At 40.4% G+C, this 22,683-nt stretch overlaps 1 protein-coding gene across 2 annotated transcripts in view; it reads left to right on the top strand.

Moving 5' to 3' along the window:
• Positions 1–332: 332 nt before the first annotated feature.
• Ndc80 (NDC80 kinetochore complex component) overlaps positions 333–22,683 on the top strand; it is a 28,690-nt gene continuing 6,339 nt past the window's right edge. The window contains exons 1-13 of one of the 2 annotated variants that reach the window (XM_051190925.1): positions 333–379; positions 1,553–1,663; positions 2,981–3,058; positions 3,993–4,116; positions 4,209–4,381; positions 6,333–6,435; positions 7,144–7,233; positions 10,895–10,988; positions 12,556–12,662; positions 13,553–13,697; positions 16,018–16,223; positions 17,993–18,145; positions 21,110–21,199. In XM_051190925.1, coding sequence (XP_051046882.1) covers positions 1,563–1,663; positions 2,981–3,058; positions 3,993–4,116; positions 4,209–4,381; positions 6,333–6,435; positions 7,144–7,233; positions 10,895–10,988; positions 12,556–12,662; positions 13,553–13,697; positions 16,018–16,223; positions 17,993–18,145; positions 21,110–21,199 — 1,464 coding nt within the window. In that variant the 5' untranslated portion in view covers positions 333–379; positions 1,553–1,562. Of the gene's footprint in view, positions 380–1,552; positions 1,664–2,980; positions 3,059–3,992; positions 4,117–4,208; positions 4,382–6,332; positions 6,436–7,143; positions 7,234–10,894; positions 10,989–12,555; positions 12,663–13,552; positions 13,698–16,017; positions 16,224–17,992; positions 18,146–21,109; positions 21,200–22,683 lie in introns of those variants that run through there. The other variant, XM_051190926.1, reaches the window with a different exon arrangement.

Below are 22,683 nucleotides of genomic sequence, written 5' to 3'. Positions count from 1 at the left end.
TGGGCGCAGCCATGTTGCTGTACGGAACGCGACTCCAGGAACGCTCGGGCCGCCCCAGCCCCGACGTCGCTGCCGTCCTAGGTGCCGGATTCTAGCGTGGGGCCGGCACCGTCTCGGGACAAGGACGCCGGCTACTAAACGACAGGGACCCCGGGGTCCGCGCCAGGAGCCCCCGGCTGCACCACGAAGCGAGCGGCACGCACACTTCCGGCGACCGCGACCGGCGCGCAGGAAATGCGTGATCGTGACGTCACGCCGGCGGGGTTTTTTTTAAAATTCAAACGGCCATTGGTTGGCGGAAGCGAAAGCCGGGGTCTTGGGTGGCTGTGTTGTTTACCAGGAGCTGGGCGCCGGGTCTGGTCGGGAAGCCGAGAGGAAGGTAACGAACTGCTAACGTGGGGTTGTCTCTGCAGGCTCTAAGACGCGTGAGAGCCGTGCGGTGGAGGCTGCCGGGGTCTGCAGGCTTGTGCGAGCCGCGTTTGTGGAGGGAGGACGGGGGATGCTGCGTCGCCCGGGTCGGGGTGGGGACTGACAGACTGGAGCGCGGCGCCCCGGGCTAGAAATGCAGCGCCGTAGGGGAAAAGTCTGGAGAGTTGAAGTCTTGAGTGACATCTGAGTGGAAGGTTGAGCAGGCAGACGAGAAGGGGCGTGTGCTCAGCAGTGCACGGCCCACCCGTGCTAATAACGGTCCTCCGGGCTTCGCATCCCGCAGCTCGAACAAAGCAAGCGGCAAGGTGAGACGTGCCTAACGCCGCGGCGGCGGAGGCGGGATCCCACATAGACGTGCTTGTGAAACACTAACGCGTTCTTGTGCATCGTGTTGTGGGCCGGATGGTCTCGTCTTGGTTGAAAGGGAGACTAGAGCCAGAAAGACAGGGAGGGGTATTAACTGAGAAACGATGTGTTAAACACTAAAGCAAGGCAGGTAGATGTTGTCACGCCCCGGGGGGGGGTCGCATGGCCACGCATGTGGCACCCGGGCAATATGCTGTCATCCCCAGGTGTTGGCATTTCCGGGGTTGGCTGCGTAAGTGACCCTTACGAGCAGACACGAGGGCTCCACCTCCTCTCTGCCTACATTTCTTCCAGACAGTCCCGCGCACACCCCCTACTCCTTCCTGATAATACGCTTAGAGTGAGTTTTGTTGTTTGTCTTGTGGTCTGCCCTCACACGTGTCAAATAACACACTTTAGGAAGACGGAAGCCCGGGATTTCTCGTCAGGTGGTCTGAGTTACCACTGAAACAGATGTAAGTAAGAGTAGTGGGTGACAGAGGATTTTGTAATCACCGACTGCCTTGTGATTCAGGGATCATATATTGTTCGTTTTTGTATTGCCTTATTTGAGTGTTCTGAATACTTGAAGCCGCATAGGTGATCTTTGTAGTGAGGACTTAGGTATACATTTGAAAAACAAATATAGCACACCGGGAAGAGACTATCATAAGAAACCAACTTAGTTGCTCTTCTACTCCAGGATAAAAATGGCAATTGTTGCTTGACGAGCCCCTTGCATCGGGAACGTTTCTCTAATACTGCAATCATGAATTAGGTTTGCAAGCATGAAGCGCAGCTCAGTTTCCGTCGGTGGAGCTGGCCGCCTCTCTATACAGGAGCTAAGATCCCTGGACCTCAATAAACCAGGCCTTCACACCCCTCAAACGTAAGTTCCTGCACCTGGCATTCTCAACCTCATACTTTCCTGTGTAGGGCAAAGAAAATGTCAGAACTAGTTAATACAGAAGTGTGAGTAATACCTTAGTGAGTCTTGTCTCTTCCCCATAGTACTGGACTGGGTGTCGATGAAATCTAAAAGTGCTGGGTGGTTTGGTCGGTCTCACTGCTCCCCAAATTCCCAAAGTCAAGTACTTTAGTAGGCATGCTATAAAAGGATTGTTGCTGGCCTTTCAACGACCCTTGGTTTTCTCTTTTACTTTATAATCAACTGTTTAAGCAGGCACTGTTGTATGGCTTAATTTGCTAAGATGTTCCCAGCTACTAAAGGTAATAATAAAATGAAAGCAATATTATTTGTTTTGATGATAAGCTATAAAATTACTTCCTCGAGTTTGGAGGGAGAAGAGTGTCCAAATGAACTTGCTGTCACAGCTGAGTGTGGTCACACACACCTGTAATTCTGGCATTCAAAAGGCTCTGGGAAGATGATGGCTCGATGTGAGTTCAAGGCCAACAAGACATAGTTCACAAAGGAACCAACTAAAGAAATTGTTATCATAAACATTAGTTTTTCACTCTAAGCAATGTTCTTACAGTTTATGTACCCATTATGTACCTATATCCTATAATGTCTATATTTAAACTAGCTCATAAGCCATTCTTTAATTACTTGGAATTAATGTTGTATGAGCCTCTACTTCTTTTAGAAATTTGGACAATTTACATATTTTCCTTCCTTCCTTCCTTCCTGAAGCACATTTTCTTTTACCATTACACATTGCTTACACCAAAAGATTTTGTACATTGATTTGTATTAGAAGAAACACTTCACCTGCCATTTTTTTTCATAATTGAAAAAAATATGAAAAATGGCTTTACCTAGTACAAGGGCTGAAAGAAAAATTTGGAATTTGAGGCCAACCTAAACTACATAGTGAGTCCTAAAACATCCTAGAGTACAGACTAAGACCCTATCTCAAAATTTAAAAAGTAAGCTTTAAAAGAAAAAAATTCAAACATAGCACTGTCAACCTATAATTATTTTTTATATTTTCCTTAAAATTCTTATCCATACATAAAGAAATTTTAATGTTAAAAAGATACAGATTAAATTTTTTAACATTTTAAAATTACACCTTCTTTTAGCTCATTCCAGTGAAGCAGCTACCAAAAACTTCTGTTCTTTTGAGAAATCATTATGGGTAGTTGAAAAGAGGTATTTGCTCTAACATAATTCCAAAATTACTTGAACTAGTATTCATACATTTACTTTTTAAAAATTGTTTTCTATTTTTCTTTAAAGCAAAGAGAGAACCACTTTTGGAAAGCTGAGCACAAACAAACCTACATCTGAAAGAAAAGTCTCAATATTTGGCAAAAGGTAATCAAGTTTTTAATTATATTAATGCATAGGTTCTTACAGCCATCCACTGATTCTCTTAGAGACAAAAAAAAAAAAAAAATTATATTGGAAAGGTGCTTTCAAGACAAAAGCTATGATCCACTTTTCCTGTTTTTGACGGTATCTGCTTTACCTGATGCTAGAAAAGAACAGGTTCAGACCACTGTTCCATCGTTATAAGGCGGTAGTCAAGTGTGCCATGTTCTGTTCTCAGAAACTGTAGAGTCAGAGGGAAAAGAGGAGCCATCCTCTAGTTCCACATTTCAGTCTTTTACCCTCTGAAGATTAATGGTGACTCCAAAGAGTTTTTGTTATATGGCCTAAATCTGTCAGTATTAATTATATTAGAAGTTAAACTAAGAAAATATCAAATATAAACTCGATTTAAAGTAACAATAATCATGCTGGGTGTGGTGCACACCACACCTTTAATCCCAACACTCAGGAGTCAGAGGCAGGTGTATCTCTCTGAGTTTGACAGCCAAGGCTATTACACAGAAAAACCCTATCTAGAAAAAAAAAAAAAAAAAGAGGGGAGGGTGGGGGGGTGTGGAGAGATGGCTCAGCAGTTAAGAGCACTGACTGCTCTTCTCCAGGACCTGAGTTCAATTCCCAGCACCCACATGGCAGTTCACAACTGTCTTTAGTCCCAGTTCCTGGGAAGCAGACACCCTTACACAGAAACACGTGCAGGCAAAACACCAATGTAAATAAAATAAAAAAATAAATAACAATAATCTCATTATATGGTTTCAAAAATAAAATGTTTTTTTTTTTTTTTTTTTTTTTGGCTTATTTGTTTTGTTTTTCAAGATAGGTTTTCCCTATGTAGCCCTGGCTGTCCTGGAACTCACTCTGTAGACCAGGCACAGAAGGAAATACTTATGATTGCCTTCTATACATATTCTTCTAGGACTAGTGGACATGGATCCAGGAATAGTCAACTTGGTATATTTTCCAGTTCTGAAAAAATCAAAGATCCAAGACCACTCAATGATAAAGCGTTCATTCAGCAATGTATTCGGCAGCTCTATGAGGTAACCCATGACTTAAGTTCTCTGAATTGAGTGTTTTGTTTCCAATATATTTTCTAATCCCGAACTTTCAGTGCTTCATAAAATGATTGTAGTTTCTTACAGAAAATGGTAATGTGTGTAGTGTGTCCATGAAGTCTCTGCAGTCACCATCAACTAAAGATTTCCTGAAGATCTTTGCCTTTCTCTACGGCTTCCTGTGCCCGTCATATGAACTTCCTGATACAAAATTTGAAGAAGAGATCCCAAGAATTTTTAAAGGCCTTGGGTATGTACTACTTTTTCCGTTAGTCTAGAGATCTTATCAGAACACAGAAAAAAACACATGAAATAAGTTTGTAGCTACTTTGAATTAGTGAGTTCAGTTTTAGGGTGAGCACTCTGAGCAGTATGTGTAGGGTAAACTGTAGAGAAAAGAAAATTGACAGATTGTGGGCTATTCAACTTTTTTGTTCCTGTAACAAAATAGCAGTGCTTGGTAATTTATAAAACATGGGAGTTATTGAGCTAAAGAGATGGCTCAGTGGTTACTCTGGCTGCTCTTCCAAAGGACTTATTACCTACCTGGTGGCTCACGATCATATGTAACAATTCCTCTTCTGGCCTCCACAGCCACCAGGAACATACATGTTATACATATATGCAGACAAAACATCTATATGCATAAAATTAAAAATACATAAGTATATGTATATGTGATATATATATTGTAGACTACTTGGTACAGATAATCTGTGAGCTTAAAACACCGTATATATTTAAACACGTATACATACTCTTGGTTATGAAGGTTGGAAAACCAAAAACATGGCTTTGACATCTCCTCAGCCTCTAATAAGGAAGGGTGTTCTTGGTAGGTTATGACTTGTATCACATGGCAAAGAAGAGCATGTATGACAGAAAAAGATTATTATAACAAGGCCATGCCTTCAATGCCATTAATAATAAATAGACTCATTTGTGAGGGCTCTCACCTGCCAGAAGTCTCTTCTCTTTTTAGGAACCAAGTTCTGAACATGAATTCTACAGAATAAATATCCATACTGTAGCAGTCCATGATGACAAATATAAAGTATGGCTGATATGGTGGCATTCCTTTAATCCCAGAATTTCAGAGGCCAGAGCAAGTAGATCTCTGAATTCAAGGCTACCCTGGTCTACATGATGAATACCAGGCTAGCCAAAGCTAACAAACTTTAAAAAAAAAAAAAACATAAAGTACAGCCTGGTTACCACAGTTTGTAGTGGCAAAACCATAACAGTAAGGTCTGATGAAAAGAATGAGATTGTCTTAATTTGGTTTCCTGATACTTGGGTAAAACACAGAGACAGGGGAGAAGTCCTAGTCCCTACTTCAAATGCCTTGACAGATTTAGACGACCCACCTGGATGGCATAGCCCTACATGTGGAATGGGGGAAGGGGGATGGGACAGGAGGGTGGTCAGGGTGCATGTGAGGGGGGAGAGAGGGTAAGAAAGAGGGAGGGAGAGGGAACTGGGATTGGCATGTAAAATAAAATAATAATAAAATTTGAAAAAAAAAACACAGAATATAAAACCAACTGGGGGAAGAGTTTATCACTTTAATCATTGAGGAACTCAAGCGGGAACAGAGGCAGGGACTATGAAGGCAAGCTGTTTATTGGCTTGTTCTCCGTGACCTGCTCAGTTTGCTTTCTCCTACAATCCGTTAACTGGACCTTCTCCCATCAGTCGTGAATGAAGAAAGTGCTCCATAGATAAACCCATGGGCCAACCTAACAAAGGCAATTCCTTCACTGAAGTTCTGTATTTCCAAATAATTCTAGTTTGTGTTTGGTTCTCTAAACTAACCAATACAGAGATCAAGTTAAAAAGCATTGTAAATGAAGACTAAGCACAAAGCAAGTATGGGCCCCATACCTGTGATCCCAACCCTTGAGGAAACTGAGGAACAAGAGCTGTTTGTAGTAGATTAGTGACGGAGAAGTACAGTGAATGTAGGAAAGTAAAAAGGTTTTTTAGTAGAAGCCTACCGTACTCAGCTATTAAACACCTTGCTAAGTAATCTGTGGAATGTGAATAAATACACAAAAAACATTGAATAAGATAACCAGGGCAGATCTCAATATCTTAACAAGCTAGACTATGCAGGTGTACGTGGAGCTTTAAAACATAACTTTTAGTATATCCTTCATGCTTCCTAATTTGATGGTTCCTTGTGTTATGATTTCTCATAGGTATCCATTTGCACTGTCCAAGAGCTCCATGTATACTGTGGGAGCCCCTCATACCTGGCCTCATATCGTGGCAGCCTTGGTGTGGCTCATAGACAGCATCAAGGTATTTAATTGACGGTTTAAATGTTACCTTTAAACATTTGGTAGTCATAGTGCAGCATGGGTTGGGACAGCAGGTGGCAGGTCCCTAGCCCCATCCAGTGCTGGACTGAGGATGATGGGCAGCAGGCGGATGGGAAACAGACCTGTAGACAAGATTCAAATTGAAAGTTTATTGAGGAGGAGGTAAGAACTGAAGTAAAGAGACAAAGAGAAAACAGAAGAGGGAGACAGGAAAAGGCCTGTCTGCCCCAGGGGAATAGCAGGAAAGAGATTGGGAATAGAGAGAGAAGTGGGCGGGGTTTTCTTTTAAAGGGGTCCTTTGCACCTGTGCATGCAGACTAGTATTAGTCATGGGACCCTGGGCTGACCAGGGTACTGCCTGAGTGCATTCTGCCAGGTAACAGGGGCAGGCCAGCATAATACCTGAATCATTACACATTTACCTTTTTTGTTTTGTTTCTTTGGGTTCTTTGTTGGTTTTTTTCAAGACAGAGTTTTCCCGTGTACACATTTAGTTTTTGTTTTATTTTTCTCTGGAAGAGAAATACAGAACCCATTCTTTCTAAATCTCAGTATTTAGTTATTAAAAAAACATGAAGGATCATATTTAAGAATCAATATCTCTTTTAGCTTCTAAAAATTATTCAGAAAATGAATTTTACAAGCCATCAACTCAGCCATTCTAATCTGTTGTTTGTGTACTAATTAGATTCATGCTGCCATGAAAGAAAGTTCACCTTTATTTGATGATATGCAGTCTTGGGGAGAAGAAAGTGAAGATGGAATTATACATAATAAGGTATATTCATTACCATAAACTACATAAAGAGGTTGCTTTGATACTCTTCACTAAAAAGTATTCTTTTATGGAACTTGTCTTTTGCTTTAAGAAATTTCTGAGGTTAATTTTTTTTTTTTTTTTTTTTTGTTTTTTTTTTTTTTTTTTAATCAGACTTAGTTCATTAATTTTTCTTGTATAAAAACCCTTACGTGGTGGCCATAGCTGGAGTCTGGGTCCTCTGAACAGACTCAGGTGTGGATTTTCATAGGAAAGTCAGTGAATTCTGGTGAGGAAACTTGGTGAACAGTCTCCTTCCAGAGGTCCAGGACCCAGGTAACTGTAGGTCATGGAGATAACATCAAAGGTGGCCCTGACAAAGTTGCCCAAATTCTTACTATATATTCCTGACTGTCCTAGAACTTTCTATATAGACTAGGCTGACTCCTGACTGGATGATTTCCCTGATTCTGTCTTCCAAATACTGGGATAGACAACCATTCCCAAGCAAAATAGATGACATACAATCAATCTAAAGAAAAATGTTTTTAGTAAAGTAAAATTGATCTTTAAAAAAAAAAAAACTTATTAATGTGCCTACTATTGAAATGACACCATAACTTCCTAAAATTACTAGCCACAGAAATTTTAAAATGTTATCTAAAAAGTGCAAAGGTAATCAGGTACACACCCTTAATTTCAGCAGAGTCAGGCAGATCTCTGTGAGTTCGAAGCCAGCCTAGTCTATATAGTAAAAAAAAAAAAAAAAAAAAAAAAAAAAAGACAAAGAAATGAAAGAAAGAAGGAAATGTGGGCTGGAGAGATGGCTCAGCGATTAAGCGCACTAGCTGCTCTTCCAGAGGTCCTGAGTTCAATTTCCAGCAACCACATGGTGGCTCACAACCACCTGTAGTGGGATCTGCTGTTCTCTGCTGGCATAAAGTTGTACATGCAAATAGAGTACTCACGTACATAAAATAAATAGATAAATCTTTAAAAAAAAAAAAAAAAGGAAATATATTAGAATTAATATACGTGTTATAGATAAGATTTTCCTCCTGTATCTTCACTTTAAAGTAACTCTTTCTCAATACAAAACATAACTATGTAGGGAGGGAAGGGAGTTAGGAAATTGCTGGGGTTTGAAACCGAGGCACCTTGCATGCCAAAAAGCCCTCTTAAATTGTTCAGGCTGGTCTTAAACTCACTCTGTACTCGAGGCAAGCCTTGAACTCCCAATCCTTCTGCTTTGGCTTCACAAGTAGCTGAAACTGCAAGATTGGCACATACCGGCTCTTAAAAACTCTGTGTAGGTTCTTGTTTATTTTGTTTTGGCCTCTGTAGTTGGACATAATGTCACTTAGCTCAGTTACCACTTCCAAAAGTAGCTGTGCTAAATGTAATAAACAGCTGAGTATAGTGGTGCACTCCCATAACCTCAGCACACAGAAGGCTAAAAAAAGGAAGATGGTAACTGCCAAAGAGAAAAGTGATTATTAACAGATGGCATGAGTTGGTCCATACGCTTTAATAGAAGCTAAAATGCATGGCAAATCCCAATGCATTCTAAAATACAAGCATCAGCTCAAGAATAAACTTTATATTTTTCATGTTGCCTGATATATGTTAAGGGCCAGTTATTACATAGGCCTCTCAAAGTAAACATTGCTTTGTGCTCTGGTTTTAACTTCATTTGTTAAAGCCTTTCTCACAAAAGGAGTGTGGCTCTCACTCTAGTCTCATCTTTATTACTGCCTGAGAAATAGTGACTGATTAGACTAATCAATGACCTTTTCCTCTGTGTGTGTGTGTGTGTGTGTGTGTGTGTGTGCGCGCGCACATGGGATTGGAGGACAGCTTTCAGGAGTTGACGCGAACTCAAGTGGTCAGACTTGTACAGGAAGCGCTTTCACCTGCTGAGCTATTCTACCCACCCACCCCCCTTTGTTTTAAACAAGAATGAACATGCTGCATGGAGCAATGATCCAAGCTGCAGAGGATTCTGGAGAGTCTTTTGGCCTTTTCTTTCTAGAATTCTTGAAGCATCCAGAGCCCTGTACTCTTCGAAGTAACAGCCCAGCATGCAGGCAGAGGCCGCCGAGGCGCGTTGTGCACAGCTGACTTCACTGATAGCACAGTTCATCACAGGAAAACTCCAGTTTCTTAGGATCCAAACTTACCTCACCTAAGGAAACTGGGTCACTTAACCAATTCACAGGAGAGTAGAATGAAGTGACTTGAAAATATATTAATTTGCCACCAGTGGCCTACCTTTCTGGTTACAGGAATATTTACTATCTATCTAGGGTATCCCTTCCCTATCAACAGGATTGGTGCAAAGGGAGTTTGTCTTGGGAAATATGTAGGCTGTGGAACATTCTGACTAGCTATTCTCAGAGTCAGATGTTGTGATATACTGATTCCAGTACTCAGGCTGAGGAAAGAGAGTCAACAGTTGGAGGCCATCCTGGGCTAGGTAGTGTTTCCAAGATAGCCTGAATTACATTGGTCAGATGCTTCATGTTGGAAAACAGGGTTACTTTCTCTTGGATGAATAGTCATAGCTCTAATAGTCTCCTCTTAGGTCTCAACTTACCACATGACTAATCACCTGGTTTCAGTGTAGTTATAGCTGTTATTAGCTATGTTCTGGCTTTCATAATTAGTCCTTGTCTGTTTAATTGGACTTAGATAATCATAGTCCATTTCAGCTTTTCATGAGGTGCATTCTTGTTTTGTTCTGCCAGTCTTATAGATGCATAGTAGTAACTCTAAAAGCTTTTGTTTGTATAAAAATATTATTTTATGTGTATGGGTGGTTTGCCTGCATGTATGTCTGTGTACCACGTATGTGTAATGCCCATGGAAGCCAGAAGAGGGTGTCAGATCCTCTGAACTAGAGTTGTGAGCCACTGTGTGGGTGCTGGGAATCAAAACCAGGTCCTCTGCATTAGCAACATTGCTCCTAACCACCACGCTGTCTCCTGAGCTCCATCATCATCACTACTACGTTTTGTTTATTTTTCTTATGTTTATGCACACTTTGCCTGCATATATGTGTGTATCATGTGTGTGCCTAGTTCCCAGGAAGTCAGAGAGGGCATCAGATCCCTTGGGATAGAGCTGTGAATAGTTTTAAGAGTTGTAAGTCTCTACCGTAGGTGCTGAGAAGGAAACCCAGGTCGTCTTCAAGAGGGACAAGTGCTCTGAGCTGCTGGGCCACTTCAGCCTCAAAAAAAATGTTTTTTCTTTCTTTTTGGAAAGTTTATTGGGGGAAGGTAAAGGAGTAAGAAAAGAGGAGGGGAGAAGAAATGAAAGAGACAAAGATCTGTCTGCCTCCTTAGAGAGATGGTGGAAAGAGAGAGCCCCAGGGTTCTTAAAGATGATTAAGCTTGTGCATTTCATGTTGAATTATATTTATTAGTAAGCTTCCTGTGTTCACTTCAAAATATCTATCCTAATTTGGTATTTTCATCCCTGTTCATACTTAGAAGTAGTACATTGCATACATCTTTATAGCACAGTTAATGGCAGGTTTTTACTCTTATTCTAAGGAATTTATATAACTGCCTACTATTCTTGACTTCATTTTTACTCAAATTTGAATTTCCAGTCTGAAAAAAAGTAGCAAACTAAATAGAGAATCCTGTCTTTGTTTTTGCAATCTGCGTAACACAATCAGCTGTTTTTGGACTACACCATAAAGTGCTACGAGAGTTTCATGACCGGGGCTGACAGCTTTGAAGACATGAATGCAGAGCTGCAGTCAAAGCTGAGTAAGTGTCCTCCCTGACACCTAACTGGGGAGGGGGGGCAGCTGCTTGTCTTGCCATGCCTGCTTTTTCATGAGCTACTTTGTAACAGGTGGGTACGTATGAACTGTTCTTTGTTGTATCTTTAATGGGAAGAAGTAATAGTTAAGCCAAAATTACTGTTATGGTCAGATCTGAGTCATAATTCTGGCTGTGTGAATTCAAGAAATGTTTGACCTCTTTGAAATTTTGCAAACTAGAAAGCAATGTAAAAAATTTCCAAATGAGCCAGGCAGTGGTGACACAGCGCTCCCAGCGTTTGAGCCAGGCGTGGTAGTACAGTGCTCCCAGCGTTCAGGAGGTAGAAGCAGGGGACCTCTGCTTTCAGGACCAGCCTGGTCTTCAGATTGAGTTTGAGACAGCCACAGCTACACAGAGAAACCCTGTCTTGCAAAATAAAATAAAATATAAAAAGCTCTCTGACAGGAACACAGAAGATAATTTTCCATGTTCTAATATTTAAGAAGTTACCGCACTACTTAGGGAAAATACATGAAGTCTCTCTGTTAAATCTTGAAGGAGTTGTCAGGCCATTTTATTTCCAAATAAATTATTTTTCACTCATTGTTATCTAGTGATATACATAGTGATGTGATGGGGAATATCACCTTGACACCCAAGGCACAAAAGGTGAGAGGCAAAAGCAGGCGCACTCTTGGGATGTGTCCTGAAGAATAGAGGGCAGCCAGTTGTCCTCCAGCTGTCCTCTGAAGTGCTCCAGCCCTGTCCTCCAGCTGTCCTCTGACAGTGCTCCAGGCCTGCCTTCCAGCCCTGTCCTCCAGCTGTCCTCTGACAGTGCTCCAGCCCTGTCCTCCAGCTGTCCAGGCAGTAGACAAATACATTAAAGAGAAATGGGTCAGTCTACAAGTATGTCCTCAACAAGCATGAGTCTGATTCCCATACCCATAAAAAGTGTAACATGGAGAAAGGTAGAAACTTGAGAATCCTAGAGCTTGTTTGCCAGCCAATCTGACCAAATCAGACAGCTCTATGTTTGGTGAGAGATCTTATCTAAAAATAAGAGATGGAAACAACTGAGTAAGACACACAGTGTCAACCTTTGGCTTCTAAATGCGCACATGCGTATTTATGACCACATAAACATACATAATACACACAAAGGAAAATTCTTTGTGAACCAATATAGAAAGCATTTAGAGAGTTACTATTCCTATATATAATTAAACATATAAATTAATTCATTCGAATATTTTTTACATACCTACTGTGTGCCAGGCACCAAGAATGCAGTAATGAAGAATAGAAAATTTTGGCCTTTGAGCTTTTATTCTGTTAGATGAAGAGGAATGATAATTAAATGAAGAACCATAGGGTGAATAACAAGTGATATGGAAGATAACTTAAGCAGGTTAAGGGCAATAGGATATTCCATGGAGTTAAAATAAAGGCTTGCTATTATAGATGGTAGTATCTGCTGCATTGGTGGTTTTGGGAAGTGAGGGGATAAGATGCTGAAAACCTGAAGAGTACTGTGAGTTGATTCTGATGGAGTGTTTGGGCTTTTCTCCAGAGGACTTGTATAAGGTAGATGCATCCAAGCTGGAATCATTAGCAGCAGAAAATAAAACACTGAATGAACAGATTGCAAGACTGGAGCAAGAAAGAGAAAAAGAACCGGTTAGTAAACATGCTTCTGGACTCACTGAACAGTTCTTCAGACCTTGAGCCTATTTGAGAAGACGCTCTTATGGAAGGTGTTTCTAAATGGGTTAACAATAAGCTTCTTAACGGATAGATAGTATGGACTTGGATGGAACCGTGTGTGGTGTCTGCGGTGCTTTGTTTCCCTTGTGATCTATTATTGTAAACTAATGATGCTCAGAGCATGATGAAAGGTTCCTGCATGTTTACATAAGACCAACACCACCCTTGGAACAGTTCCTCAGAGTATTTACTTGCAAGGAGCACTGTTCTCAAGATGGTTCAAACTGACTTTTAGAGTATACTGTAGCCTACATGTTTTTATAAAAGCAAGATGCTAATATGGGTATTTATTTTAATATGTATGTGTATTTTGCCTGCATGATTATCTGTGCACCACATGCTCACAGTGCCCATGGAGAACAGAAAAGAATGTTGAATTCCCTGAACACAGAGAGATGGTTGTTAGCTACCATGTGGGTACTGGGAGTTGAATCTAGGTCCTGTGAAAGAGCAGCTGGTTCTCTAAGCCTGAGCCATCTCTCCAACTCTGATAGCAGAACCTTAACATTAGCTTGTATTTTATTAATAGACCACCCAGATTATTCTGCTAAATAATCAGATGTTAAATATTTGTGTTTCTACATTAGCCTTGGTTTTTTCCATCCTAAACTGTTCAAACCCTTTCATTAAATTATTAATTTATAATGGTAATACCAGAGGGTTTTGTGTGTGTGTGTGTGTGTGTTTTGTTTTGTTTTTTTAGTTCTTTTGACTCCTCTAAGATAAGTATAAAAACTGCTTTCCTTAAAATATGGAATCCTTCTTGGTGAAGATAACTAATTTAATATGTTTTCTTCTTGAAGAATCGTCTGATATCATTGAAGAAACTGAAAGCTTCCTTACAAGCAGATGTTGAAAAGTACAAAGCATACATGAGCAATTTGGAGTCGCATTCATCCATTCTAGACCAGAAATTGAGTGGTCTTGATGAAGAAATTGGTAGATTGGGTAAGCAGAGCTAAAGGTGCATGAGGTCACTCAGATTGGCCATTGGGCTTTATGGACTTACCTGAGTTACAGGCAGCTCTGTAATCTACCAAGTTTTCAGTATTAGTTTCTTGAGGCTGTCGTACTAAAAAGTCACACAGCTTATGCACTAAAACAATAAGAACTTGTTCTCTGGGCCAGGCATTGTGGCACACACCTTTAATCCACACACTTGGTAGGCAGAGGCTGGAGGATCATCAGTTCAAAGCCAGTGTGGGATACAAATACAGTTTTAAAAGAAGAGGACACAGAGAATGCAATGGAAAGATGGAGGTGGAGACTGGAATGGAGGTGGAAACCCAGGAATGTTGTTAGCCACAGAAGCTGGCAAGTCCCTTGGCAGCACACATTTACTGACTCTTAGATTCCATTTGTAGCTGTCAGAGAACAAATTATTACTTTTTTTTTTTTTTTTTTTTTTTTTTTTTTAAGACAGTGCCTCACTATATAGCTTTTGCTGTCCTGGAATTCACTATGTAGAGCAGGCGGGCTTTAAACCCACAGAGATCCACCTGCCTCTGCTTCCTAAGTGCTAGGATTAAAAGCGTGTACCACTACCACCTACCTATATATATATGTATATATATGTGTGTGTGAGTGTGTGTACATATTTATTCTGTTTTACATTATAAGCAAGATTCCTTTTCTATAATTTTATATTTTTATTTAGCATGTGTTGTTATATATATGAGAACATGTCACGGGACACACGTGGAGGTAGAAGGACAATTCTTGCAGAGTCTGTTCTCTCCTTGCATCTCTATGTAGTTTGGCTATGAAACTCAGTTTGTCAGTCTTGCACAGCAAGGGCTCTACCTGCTGAGCCCTCTTACTGTCTCTAATCAGCTAGACCCTTGATTTCTGCCTCCCTCAGTTGCCTGTAACTGTCTTACTCTCTCTCAGTCCCATGTAAGCAAATCAGTAGCTGAAACTGATGAAAAATAAAATGGAAAGCTGCACATGTCCCATCCCCTTACAGGCAAAAGTACAGCTAAGGAAGCTCATATATGTCCTGTGTCTTCCTAATATATTCAGGAACACATACCAGCTTTAGTTAAGCTTTGAAAAATATGACATGTTGCTTGCTAACTTCTGTGACACCAGAAACAGAGCAGAAGTTGCTTGAAATCAGAGAGCCATTAAACTACAGTTTAAAATAAATTATATGGACAGCTGCAGTTTTCCTAGAATTCTAAGGTTTCTTCCTTTAGGGTTTCCAAGTTTGTGTCTATCCTGTGTAGATTGTGTAGATAATCTTTAGAGTTTTGGATTTAACTCGTAGTCTGTGTAATTTTGATCAGCTACAAAACCACAGCTTGTAATTGTCACATAGTGTATCTAAAATCAAGTTTTTACAAAATACTCGAATCATGCATATTGGCTTTGCTCTAAATGAGCTCTTTACTGTTTTCTCAGCCCCTGATCAATGTCCTTTGCTATTCTGTATCATACTATTCTCTCAATGTAATTAAACCATTACTAGTATTATCTTTTTATTAGCACATAATCACAAGAATTAGCATACTTGTGCTTTTTGTGTTTGTATATGTATGTGGTGTGTATACCCATAATGTAAGGGTCACAGATGCATGCCCCATGACCAGCTTCTATGTGGGTTCTGGATCTAAGATTAGCTCCTCATTCCTGCACCATAGGCACTTTACCAACCACACCATGTAAGCACCTTTTTCTTGGGAGAATATTATATTCAAAATTGCAAACTGAGTAGATGAGAGAATAATACTTCATCTGTCATGTGTTTTAATTCTCCTAGTATTTTAACTTCCTTGATTACTTAAAGCCGTCTGTGACTACAATGAATAGGACATGTAAATTCTTTAGATCTATCATGCTTTTGTGCAGATACATCATACATGCATGAAGTTACTTAAACCACCTCAGAGGTAGAGTTACCCACTGTTACGCTGTGAAAACTACACTTCTGAATTCAAGGAATTTGTACAAGAGTATTGGAAGCATTTAAAATGAATATTAACAGAATCAAACTATGCCTGTTTACAAGTTTTAAATGTAACTTTGGGTGAGGCCACATTTTTGCCATACAGTTCTTTCTGAAACTAGTAAGCTAATGTGGAATATGCTAACATAAAATTTTCATTGTATTAACTTAATCATTAATGAAGTAGGATCGGTTATCTAAAAGAAAGGATGTGTGTGTATAAAGTAGATATTTAAACATCGGCAATCTTAAATTATGCCATCAGTTTCTTTGTAGAAATTTTAAAAAAAAACTTGAAAAGTGTTGTCTCTTCCGATGCAGAGCTACAATGTGAAACAATAAGACAGGAGAGCACCAGGCTACAGAATGTTGTTGATAACCAGAAGTACTCAGTTGCAGACATTGAGAGAATAAACCATGAAAAAAATGAATTGCAGCAGACCATCAATAAATTAACCAAAGACCTAGAGGCTGAGCAACAACAAATGTGGAATGAGGAATTAAAATACGCCAGAGGCAAAGAGGCGGTAAGTCACACCATATTCTGAGTGACCACTCATCATTGAAGACCACCAAGCGGAATTCAGTAGGTAGTGATGAACTTTCCAACACTGGCATTTAGCACAAATGAAACACTCATATCCGTACACCAGTTCCATTAGCGCCCCCAGAATATATCAGTCAAATGGTCATCTGTGTTCCCTTATCTTCCTAACCCTTGTAGGTAAGCTCCATCCCAGTGTATAAAGGAAATGATACCTACAGATTGATAAGAACTAGCAGTTAGTGTCTACCTCAGTGATAGGACCCAAGCTTAGCATGGTCACAGTACCAAGGTCAGTACGCAATACCAAAGAAAAGGATGCCGCACCCAGCCTTGGTTAGCTTTGGGCTGTAATTTGTTATTGTCTGCATTGTCTAACCTTTCACAGCCTATACTTGCTACTTTAGAAAATGAAGTGCACTCAGAGTACATCATTGAGTCTGAAGTGAGTTACCTTATCTCTCAAGGGCTGTGTAAGAAAGGAAAGATATAAATCTCTGGACAAGGTAAACATTGAGTCTGTGAAACTAAAAAGAATAACATGTATTTGGATGAACAAGCTAAAAGAAGAAAATAATCTAAGAGGTAGGTAAGCAGTAACCTAGGAAGGAGCCGGACCCCAGCCGTGGGGGGTGGGGGGGGGACAACTTAGCGTGCTGGGTACCAGAGAGCTGGCTGAGAGCAGTGTCAGACTCTCACCAGGTTACAAAGACTTATCTAAACAATGCATCCGTAGCCCTTCTGTGTACTAAATGTTCGTTCTGCATGTCAGATCTGGTAGTATAGCCTTCCAGCACTCTGTGAAGAATTGCAGCCGCAGCTGCATCTGGATCATCAGAAGTGTTTACTGTGGAACTTGATTATCGGAGAAAGAAATCAGAGACACGCAGGGAACTCTAGGGAGCTTTTTTATTAGACTAAAAAGAGGAACAGGAAGCAATAGATCAGATCCCCACTTGGTCCCCTGTTATAGGACCAAGAGCCACTGTATTGCAGTAGAGTAACAAACAGGGGAGAAACTGCCGGGCTGGGTTCTAGGGACAGGGGAAGAGATATGTCTGAGTCTATAGAGCTTACATTCAGCTAGTAAAAGGGAGCAGGTTGTCACATTGTAGTGTAAAAGTAAGAGTTTGGGAAAGCTGGGGACTCCATTAGAGGAAAACAATACCTTTCTGGTAACATTCAGATGTAGCCTTGAAGGACAGAGAGAAATATGAACTACTAAAATTTCTTTCAATATAGTTAATACTTTGAAATGTAAGTTATTTCTTTTATTTGAGATAATTAAAATGTTTGTTTATATACTGCCAAATACAAGTTTTGAGGGTTTTTTCTTTCCCTCCCTCCTCCCCTCCTTCTTTCCAGACAGGGTTTCTCTGTGTAGCCTTAGCTGTCCTGGAACTTGCTCTGGACTCAAACTCACAGAGATTCACCTGCCTCTGCCTCTGCCTCTGCCTCTGCCTCTGCCTCTGCCTCTGCCTCTGCCTCTGCCTCTGCCTCTGCCTCTGCCTCTGCCTCTGCCTCTGCCTCTGCCTCCCAAGTGCTGGGACTAAAAGTGTGTGCCCCCACTGCCTGGCTTCACTTGTATATTTTTAAATTGTTATCATTTAATTACCAAACTACCAAAAACATAACAGCTTATGTAGAATTGCAAAAAAAAAAAAAAAAAAAAATGACCATTAAAACCACACAGTATAGGACCGCTTTATTTTTAACATTTTTGTGTATGTGTTTTTGTGTTCTCTTTACCAGATTGAAGCCCAGTTAGCAGAGTACCACAAGTTGGCTAGAAAATTAAAGCTTATTCCCAAAGGTGCTGAGAATTCCAGAGGTCATGACTTCGAAATTAAGTTTAATCCTGAAGCTGGTGCCAAATGCCTTGTCAAATACAAGGCTCAAGTGTATGTAAGTCTGTGTTCAAACTTCAGTTTATCATGACCTAGGACTAGACTAAGAAGTAGAGCACTTAGCCTCTCTCTCTCTCTGTCTCTCTCTGTCTGCTAAGTAGAAAAAAAATGTTATTCCACACCTAACTTTTGAACTTTAAAAGCCTTTTCCTCTCTGCCTACTTCATCCAACTATCTACAAAGAAAGTTGATGACAAGTAAAAGGTGTCAGGTCTAAGTCAACAATTTGAGGTAAGCTTTGTTTTCTAGTTTCCTTCAGCCCCTCTTGGGAGAGCATTAGCAGATGCCAAGTACATGCTTTCCTGGTAGTCCTTACACGGTTGCTAACCAGATCAGTCCCCAGCCAGTAGCCCGAAGAGGGATGGTCCTGCAGTGAGACCTTGAAAGATGGAAAATCTGTGGGGAAAGTGTTGCACATTTGTTGTTAATACTAAAAATGCCACCTTTGAAATGCTTAGCTTTTATGTTGAGTCAGAGGCGCTGCATTTTTCCTTGAGAATTATTCATCCAGTCTATGGCCAATCAACCCTGAACCTGCCTGGTCTCGTTGAAAACTGAGCAGGGTCAGGTCTGGTTAGGACTTGGACAAGAATTACTCACCTACCATGCGTCTGCTGTGCACAGACTGTGTTCCAGTTGTGCTCAAATCAAGCCAACTACATTCACACATACACACCTGCTTTTACAATAGTTTTGAGACAAGAGCTTCCTGCGAATCCTGGTCTACAACTTGCCATATAGGCTGGCGTGTGTCACAACACTCAGCTTCTACATTTACTTCATAATATCACTTTGTAGTTCTTGCTGTCCTGGAACTGCCTGTCGGGATCAGATGGATTAAAGGGGTACAACACTACACTCAGTTTAGATTTACTCTCAATAAAAAAAGTGTGGGGGCTGGAGAGATGGCTCAGTGATTAAGAGCAATGTGTACTCTTCCAGAAGACCCGAGGTTCAATTCCCACCCATATGGCAGCTCACAACTGTCTGTGACTCTAGTTCCAGGGGATCCAACACCCTCACACAGAAGGGAAAACACCAGTTCATATAAAATAACAAATACATTATTAAGAAAAAAAAAAGTACACACAGTAAATCATTGCTTACTGGTTTTGCAGGCCATTAGTTGTCAAACTAGGTACTTTGATTTCTGTCAGTAGCCAGGGTACCAGGCTGAGTTTGTGCATCACTGCTATGAATGGCTTCATATTACTGCAGCAAGAAAATAATTGCCTATATTAAATAGCCTTGTAAAAGAATGTTGAGGTACAGAAAGGGAGAAAATTTACTCTCACCTCTAGAAATATTTTCATATAACAATAGAACAATGAAGGTAGAAGTGGGACGCTAGAGAGAGAACTCAGTGGTTAAGAAGGAGCATCGCCTTTACAGAGATCCCAAACTCAAATTCCAGTGCCTACAGCGCCTAATTCACACCTGATTGCTACTCCAGCTCCAGGGGGAGCCTGTGCCTCTGGCCTCCGCAGGCATCTGCATGCAACAAGAATATGTATCCACAAAGTTAATATAAATAAATCCAGAAAAGAACGTAGAAATGGTTAGGAATGATGGAGAGCATATGTCACCCAGCTACTTGGAAGAGAGATGTAAAAAGGCATTGAATCTTTCAAAAAACAGGCCTAGGTGTTTTGTTTTTTTTTTTTTTTTTTTTTTTTTTTGTATTGTGTTGTGCTATTTGGGGTTTGGCAAGGGTTTTCATTTGTTTTGCTTTTTATCGGAGTGTGGAAAGACATGTGGGAGAGTATGAGCAATGACACACATGTGCAGGTCAGTTATCTCCCTCTACCTTTAAGTGGTTTCTGGGGATCAAACCCAGGTCTCTAGACTTGAACAGGAAGCTCTTTAAGTACTGAGCCATCTTACATATCCTATTTTTGTTTTGTTGAAACTTTAACCTGTATCCAAGAATGGCCTCGAATTTCTGGGGTTACAGGCCTGTGCAGCCACAGGAGTTGGCTTTATATTCAGTGGTAGAACCCATGCTTGTTGTAGGTCTTAAGTTTGATGGACAGCACCAAAAAAGGAAGTGGTCAAAATTAGAAGTCAGTAATAACATTTAAAGACTTACAGTCAGTTCCACATCAGCCAAAGCTACATAGTGAAACCCTGTCTCCTAGAAACAGAAACCAAAAAAAAAAAAAAAAAAAAAAAAAGGAAACACTTGATACATAATGGCCTATGGTATTTTCTTTTTGGAGTAATGAAATATTTTTAAAGTATGGATGACATTTACATAGCATACTACATCCACTGAATTGTATACTTTTTTGTATAGTAATTGTATAGAAAGTTTAGTTTCTAGTTAAATTTATTTTAATATAAATATTTCTATTTAATCATTTTGAAGTAGGTTTTACAATACATATAGTGTTGAAATAGAATCAGTAGGTTAGAAGACAAATAGAAATACAACCAGAATTATGAAACTAAGTCTTAAAGTCTTTATTTCGGTAACTGGAGGGCTGGAGAGATGGCTCATGGTTAAGAGTGTGGACTGCTCTTGCAGAGGACTTCACAACCTCGTGTAGCTCCAGCTCCAGGGAGATACAACACCTCTGGCCTCAGCAAGTGCCTGCACTCACGTGTACATAAACACAGACACACAGGAAGAAATGGATTGTGGGGCACCACAGCACACACCTATAATCCTAGCACTTGGGAGGATGAATGTTGAGACCAGCTTGTTTCTCTTCCCTAAACCTTGTCTTCCAACAAAAAAAAAAAAAAAAAAAGTTTTCTCAACAATGGTATATTATATTTAAAAAGTTATGACTTTAATTTTTTCTTCTGAAACGGCCTTTTTTTGGCTTTTCTTAAGGGAAGGTTTCTCTGTCTCTGATAGATATCTTTTAATTTGGGAGGTGGGTGGGTGGTTTTTTTCAAGACAAGTTTTCTCCATAATTTTAGATATCTTAACTAGCATATCTCATGTATTTTCTAGGTACATCTCAAAGAGCTCTTGAATGAAAATGAAGAAGAAATTAACAAAGCTCTAAATAAAAAGATTGGTCTGGAAGACACTTTAGAACAAGTAAGTGTGGCACATGGAAACTAAAGCCTAACGTTGGGTGTGACTTGTGGTTTTGATCAACAATGCTTTAAATTGTATTCTTTTTGAGTTAGGATTTCTCTGTGCAGTCCTGGCATCAGGCTGGCCTTGAACTCAGATAAAATTTGCCTCTTCGTCCCATAAATTTTAATAAGATTATGAAAAATGAAAGCTGGAGCTCACCTTGACAAGTATGTTAGAGTAGGTTTTCCCTGCCGGCCTGGACCCACTGTGGTGGCAGCCCCAATTAACACACCAAGACTCTGTATTTGATATAATGCTGTTGGCCAGGTATTAGTTTTTTATCGGCTAGCTCTGTCTTAATTATTAACCCACTTCTATTAATCTAAGTATTTCCACGTGGTCTCATCTTACCAGAGTAGGCCCAGACCTCTGTTCTCTTCGGTCTCTACATTCTGACTCCTCCCTACTACTTGCTCTTTGTCTCCTAGTCCCTCCTATCTTCCTTTCCTATTGGCCAGCAGTGTTTTATTCATTAACCAACAAGAGAAACATATTTACAGAATGACACCTCCCATCACAGGTACATATAAAGGAACTAAGTTTTTTAACCATTTGAGCTCTACCAAGTGTTCCAGTCTAGACCATGAAACCTTAGGATGAGTGAAATGCCTGTGGCAGCTTTTAAAGTGGTTTTAAAGTAGGTTATCCCAGCCCTCGGGGATGAGCCCAGCTGCTTCCTCTCAGACTGTGGTTATGTGATTGCAAACACTGAATGAAGCCCCTGTTAACTCAGCTCTTCAGGAACTGTTCTAGCAAAGACTTAATGTACCTATCTGAAACTTGGTTTTTCTTTTTGTTTTGTTGTTTGTTTGAGACAAGGTTTCTGTGTAGCCCTGGCTATCCTGGAACTCAGTGTATAGACCAGGCTGGCCTTGAACACCCAGAGAGCCACCTGCCTCTGCCTGGGATTAAAGGAGTGAGCCACCGCCACCCAGCTTTGTTCATGTATATTCTATGGTGTTTCATAAACAGCTGTCTAAGTAATTCACAGAAAGACGTTTTCAGTATTAACAAATTCTGTGGACTGCAGCCCTGCCCTGTGGTAAAGCATTTTCTTAGCCTGTGCCTGCAGCCCTGGTCTCAATTCCCAGTACCACCAAATTATAAAGAAATATAATATAAACAAAAACCAATCTTTAAGAAAAAGTTGATGAGGGGCTGGAGAGGGCTCAGCGGTTAAGAGTGCTGCTTGCTCTTCCAGAGGTCCCGAGTTCAGTTCCCAGCACCTCCACTGCCAGCAGCTCTGACACCCTCACCTCACCCTTTTCTGGCCTCCTTGAGCACTGTGTGCACATGAAGCACACAGGCCTGCAAAACACCCGTACATATAAATCATCTTAATAATAATTGATCAACTAGTCATGGCAGTACATACCAGTAATCCCAGCATTTTGGAAGCTAAGGCAGGAGAATCTTGAGTTCAAGGTTAACCTGAACTACAT

This window comes from Phodopus roborovskii, unplaced genomic scaffold (genome assembly GCF_943737965.1).
Source record: "Phodopus roborovskii unplaced genomic scaffold, PHOROB, whole genome shotgun sequence".
Taxonomy (NCBI): Eukaryota; Metazoa; Chordata; class Mammalia; order Rodentia; family Cricetidae; genus Phodopus; species Phodopus roborovskii.
Note: the sequence above shows the minus strand (reverse complement) of the source record. Positions and strands in the feature narration are given on the sequence as shown.